Source organism: Eurytemora carolleeae, unplaced genomic scaffold (assembly GCF_000591075.1).
Source record: "Eurytemora carolleeae unplaced genomic scaffold, Eaff_2.0 scaffold1711, whole genome shotgun sequence".
In the NCBI taxonomy this organism is placed as follows: domain Eukaryota; kingdom Metazoa; phylum Arthropoda; class Copepoda; order Calanoida; family Temoridae; genus Eurytemora; species Eurytemora carolleeae.
In genome coordinates this window covers 1-6273 of record NW_019397602.1, presented here as the reverse complement: position 1 = coordinate 6273, position 6273 = coordinate 1, and the positions used below count along the sequence as shown (strand labels likewise).

General features: G+C 30.2%; 1 protein-coding gene across 1 annotated transcript; it reads left to right on the top strand.

Annotated features, from left to right (window-relative positions):
• Positions 1-230: 230 nt before the first annotated feature.
• Positions 231-6259, top strand: LOC111715131 (uncharacterized; the record flags this gene model as incomplete). The annotated part of the gene is made up of 5 exons (XM_023490398.1): positions 231-426; positions 3075-3202; positions 3649-3666; positions 3875-3926; positions 6116-6259. Coding segments are annotated over exons 1-5 (392 nt in total), but the record flags the coding sequence as incomplete, so codon positions are not given.
• Positions 6260-6273: the final 14 nt, after the last annotated feature.

Below are 6273 nucleotides of genomic sequence, written 5' to 3'. Positions count from 1 at the left end.
TGAACTTTTGAAAAGGTTTAATGAAACCTTAGTAATAATAAACCTATGATAAAATTCCTTAAAGGTACTTTAGACGTAGTTTCAAGTTGATAAGATTCATTAAAGCCTAGCTAATATCTGAAAAAATGAATAAATAGATTGTCATTCTCTAAAATTTTAAAGTTCTCAGCTCGTATGAAAACATCGTAAACTATGTTTTCTTAAACTTGAAGTTTTGTATTTTCAGATTCAAATTATCTACAACAGTTTAAACAGAAAATATTATTTTTAAACCATCAAGTACCCAGGGAATGCTCCTTGTTTTGCTTCAAGATGTGATTTTACGCAAACTTTGCGTTAGAAGAAAATACAAGTGCGTGTACACAAGTGAATAGCTATGTTTTTCTACACAATTTCTCTCCTTCAAGCAGCTCTGTTTCTAGCTAGGTAAGCAACCCTATCTATAAAAATAGGATAATTTAGTCAAAATCCAACTTTAAATCTTTTAATGTTCAAACTTTTATCATTTCTTATTCTTTTCCATTTTCTTCTTTTTGTATTTCTTAACCTAGTAAACTTGATCTAATCTGATATAATCCTTATTTCTTAGCAGTCAAATGTTGTAAAACAATGAATTATGTTTGATCAAATAGTCTACACCATCAGGTTGTAAAGATATAGAGATTATAAAATTTGAGTAATTGTATCAAAGAATCAATTCCTTTACATGCTCTTAAAGGGTCCAAATCGTAATTTTAGCTGACCCTTTAATACCACGTCATTACGACATTTATTTTATAACCAGTTGTACGTTCTGGAGTACGTTGGAGCCACTTTCTTTAAACGCCATTTATTTTATAACCATGTGTACAGCGTTATGTACATTTACTTTGGAGCCACTCTCTCTAAACGCCATTTGCCCTATATGTCTAAAATGGCTCTAACTAGCCCTGTACAGAGGATAAATTTCTTTTTGTGGTTTAGAGAAAATGGTAAATAAAGCAAATGTTGTAGCGCAATTTGTAGCATGCAAAATAATAACAGTGCTTTTAAAATCGGTGTTGTACACATTTTTCCTAGCAGGGGTTGATCATTTGGTGTACCGTCCCGCTTTGCCTTTTATAGTGTGTACGTGTACATTAATCACAGCATACTCCAGCTGCTGAAAAGTCGGCCTGGTATACTTGAAATGAGCCGGTGTTTACAGTGATTGTTCTTCACCTTTAAAATGCGTTGACAGTTTGTTTGTGAAGATATCAGGATGGATAAATTTTCAATAAACGACTTTCCGTTAAATTGATAGATGATATTAATCTCCATTTATCGCCCACTGAGTGACAAATTTTTACTAATTTTGATAAAACTACATTCATTGCGCGCTGTCTTTGAATATTAAAACTTATTTCGTTTCAAAGAATTTAAAATTTCTGTTTCTTTATCACAGGGAGTCCGGGGTGTATACATGAATTTTTCCTATGGAGGCTAAAAAAAATTTTCTTTCCAATGGGGCGCAGCATTCGTTTGGGCCTGACAACCCTCCTAAAAACCATAGAGTATCGAAAGGAATGGGGCTGATACTCTATACCCCCCCCCCCAGATAAATCCCTCAGAAGAGAGTCTCTGTAAAAACTCGTCTTCGATCTTTGCGGCATGCACTTGCATAATCTTAATTCAATTCCCATTTAGCATTACGATTTAATTACGACCAAGTATTTAAAATATAGTTAAAATAGATTGTTATAATGATATAAAGCATTATACAGACCTTTATCTTTTTTGATCTTCTTCAAATATTTTTATGTTTCTTTATACTTCATACTATCTAAATTTGGGATCGTAATAAAGATTTCCGTCAAAAAAAAGGAAAATGTTTGTCCAGATTTTAATTTTTTTTATGAATGCAAAATCCTCCTTTGGATTATAACATTCCAAGTTTTCTGCAGCTGCTCGGAAATAAAATCTCATAACTTTATATTTTGGGGACGCTTAAACAATCAAAGAACAAAGATGAGTTTGAAATCGTCATTTAAATCTTATTTCAATTGAAATTTGTGTTGGATAGGTTTGTATATTTAACTGTGTGTGGTCCCAACAGAAGTTTGTTTATGTTCGGAGAGTTATCTTAATATTCATATGTTTTATATCTCCTGCTTTAGCTGGTTGGGTGAGCTAGCCTTCTTACATCTAAATACACTGACAACATGTCATAATAAAGAAAAGAATATGATCTCTGTATTGGTTGAAATACTCAGCGAGGAGAATACGAGGAATAAATGAATTCCATATATGGGTGGGATATGACATATGCAACCATCACATCGGTTAAACCGGTTCGGATTTGATTTCAAAAAGAATATAAAGATTGTCATGTATGTGTCCAAGGAGGTATAGAACTCAGGCCAAATCCAACCTTACTAAAATATGAATTTTCTTAAATTATTGAGGCATTGCCACAAACTCAAATTTTTCTTTCTTATATTTTTTCAACCTGATGGTGTAAACCTTTTTTTATTTCAAACTTAGATTATTTGATCTAACGGAATTCATCGTTTAAAATATCTAAGGCCTGCGCCATTGAGTTGCAAAAATATAGGGATTATAAAATCAGAGTTTACGACAAAGAACCCGTTCCTTAATGACAAAAAAACCGGTAATTGTTTACATTTCACCATTATGTATTGGGCCAGTTTTAGAACTAGTTTTATTGTAAACAAACATCGTTTTGTATACAGTTTGGCCATAAGCCATGCTTTGCTTACTAATTTTGTTATTTTTACAAGAAATAAGGTTTTGATAGGGCGGATTTTAATTTGCCCAGAGAATGACTGTGTTTATAGAACGGATGTAATTCTCTATAATGAGAAATATTAGGCGTTGAAAGCATGGATGAAATTTTGCTTAGTAAGTGATAAGCGTTGATGAGAAGGAAATATTCATTTTTAATAATTAATTGGCATTGATAGGATGGGTCAGGGTGTACCTTTGCTCAGGCGGAACGGATATTATTTTTTCTGTTTAGGAAACAAGGGGCTGAAGTAATAGGAAAGGTTTGACATCCGAATNGAAGTGGATGGGACGGATATATTCATGTTTAGGAAGTATGGAGTGGATGGGACGGATATATTCATGTTTAGGAAGTATGGAGTGGATGGGACGGATATAACCTGGGCTGTGGTAGGTTCAGCTTCTCATCTACCCTGCAACATTACTCCTCCTCATATAGGAACATTAGCCTTGTTATTCACTTCAAATATTTTCTTTGTCAAGTATAAACCAAGTTCGCCCAAATTTTAACTTTCTTATTCCCATATCTTTGTAACCTAATGGTGAAAAAAGTAAACTCAAAGTTTGAAATATCAAAGGTCTGCAATATCAGGGAGAGAAAGATATTACGATTACACAATTAGAGTTAGGAGCGAGTGATCCTTTATTCATTATTTTAGTTTTTTTATTGAAATTTCTCTCTCTATATGATGACTGTTTGTCCCATCAACTTTTAACATGGGAAACCTATGTAAAGGTGAAGAGTGTGAAATTTGCATTTCTGCCAATATTTATCTTTCTTCTTATGTTTGCACAAGACAACACTTAAATTCTGCTCATCGCTGCTTAAATTCTTGGTTAAAATTTTACAGTTAATTATTTGAAAAACATGGCTCATGTTTACAGAAGACAGTGTGTATCTAGGAAAACAAGAAAAATATCAAAATTTTGAAAATTTGTTAATTTTTGTTAGTCTATATCAATTTTGTGTTAATAGGTTTAAATATAAACAATTTTGTTATCAACATGAGCGTAAAAAGATATCTTGAATAGAAAAATAAACTAAATGAAGTTGTATTTATGAGAATTAGTTCTCTGATGTACTCTGAGTAAGATATCTCTTGTTCTCTAGTTCTATGGTATAAAGATGATAACCCTCAACCCGTCTACAGCTATGATGCCAGGAAAATAAACATAATTAAATATAAAAACAAATAAATACAATCAAGGAAAAAGAACAAATATGAAAACTAATTTGAAACTAAATTTAAAACTCTTTTAAAAACAAACAAACCCTGTAAGTTTAAAACTTTAAGCAGTGTTGATATTGAAAAAGTTTTTTTTTTTGAAAAATAATTACAGTGAATCCGATATAAATGAATAGAATGAATACATAGTCCGTCATAAGTTTTTGATTCTTTTTATTTAATTTAAGGTAAATTAATAGCCCTGAAATATGAATGCAATTGACATATTAATATTAAACTAATTTTTCCGCAGCATTTAATCTTAAATATGTAATACAACATTATAAAGAATTCTTTCTATGTATTCAAATATCTGGGATTCACTTTACCGCAATCAAAATAAAAAATAAGTATTTTTTTCTGAATAATTTTTCCAGTTTAGTTCATAAGAGCAGTCGAAATAAAACAATTAAAAATTTAAAGTTATTAAGGGAGAAATGAAAATATGTGCGTTAACATTCTATACACATATATACGAAACACAAAAATATCAGAATGGTTTGCAAATTATTAATGAAAAAAGTGTGGTATAATCAAAAAATATCTAAAATTGTGCATTTATATCAAAAACATTCATTTTTTCCTATTTTTCTCTGATTATGAATATCTAGACCAACACATGGTATTGACAGCATAGTCAGAATTGTATTCATGTCATATATCTCTACATTTAATATATACCCCTGGTAGATCAATATAAAAACCCAGAAAACACTAAACTTTCGCAATAGAAAAAATTCCGAGATTTGATCGTAACAACCCGATCATGTCCTGGGGACAAAAAAAATCTCTATTTAAAATTTTATTCTTGTTTGCTTTAAGTTCAATGCTATAAACATGGTTAGAAATTTTACATTAACACGTAACATGACACTTTTACTAGGCAAACTTCATTGAACTAATGTTATGCAATCTCTTAATTATTTCACACAACATTATTATCGTAATGTGTACAATTACTTTTATAAAAATATTTAAATGTACACTCCTCTTTTTCTAGAAGATTCAAATTAATTTTTTTATTGTTTCTAGAAATTCTAAAACTAATATTTCTCCAGTTTTCTATACTATTGGAGAAAAAGTTTTTCTCTGCAAGATTTGAATTCAATGTTTTTCTTTTTCTAAAATTCAAGACTTAAAGTTTTCCCTTTTTTTCTAGAAGACTTAAGTAAAAGTTTTTTTTTATTTTTAATTATTTAAAATAAAGATCAATATTTCCCCTTTTCTAGAAGATTTTAATTAATATTTCCCCTTTTTTTTAAAAGGATTTTAGTAAATTTTTTCCTATTTTTTAGAAAGGAATTGAGTTTTTGCCACAAACTAAAATCTTCTGATTCCAATATCTTTGCAATCTTTTGGTGCAAACCTTTGATATTTCAAACTTAGATTATTTTATCTATAAGTATTAATAGTTTGAAATATCTAAGGTCTACGCCATTGGGTTACAAATATATAGAGATTAGAAAATAAATCAGACTTTGCGGCAAAAACTCAACTCCTTTTAGAAAATGTTTCATCTTTTTTCCTTGACTTAAATTCTTCTTTTTTCCTCTTTTCTACAAGATTTGAATTAATGTTTCTTTTTTTCTTGACGAATTAAATTATATTTTCTTCTTTCCTCGAAACTTTGAGTTCAATGTTTATCCTTTTTTTCTTGAAGATTTAAATTTATGTTTTTCATAATTTTCTAGAAGATTTAATTTATGTGTATCCTTTTTTCTACAAGATTTTAATTTATTATCTTTTCCCTTTTTTCTGTGAACTTTGAAGTAATATTTTTCTACTTTTCTATAAAATTTCTAAAAATGTTTCCCCTTTTTCCTATTTCTCTAGTTAGGAGAGTTGAATAAACGTTAACAAAGATTATTTTCGTTTTTCTACGTTTTTCTACACTGGGATTTTTCTATCGTAAATCTGCGTCGCCATGTTAACCTCTTATTTAGGTTTTCCGTTTTTTGTAAGATTATATCCTGTATTTTTATGAAACAGGCTGAATATTTGAACCCCTCCATGTGTTCACACCCCAGGGATCATGTGTTTCATGGCAGTTTGGTTTATTAATACTGAATATCAAGTTCTTCTATTGGAATATAAATCTGAATGTTTGAATAATTATGTAAATCCAGGGGGTCGACCAGCAAACACTGGTCTGAGAACCATCAGTTCGGTTCAAGAGCTATTTTTAGGACGAATATCACCCCAGCTCAGTTAGTTCTTACAAGTGTACTGAAATCCGACTCCGGGGTGTACAAGTGCAGAGTAGATTTTAGGTATTTGAAAATTG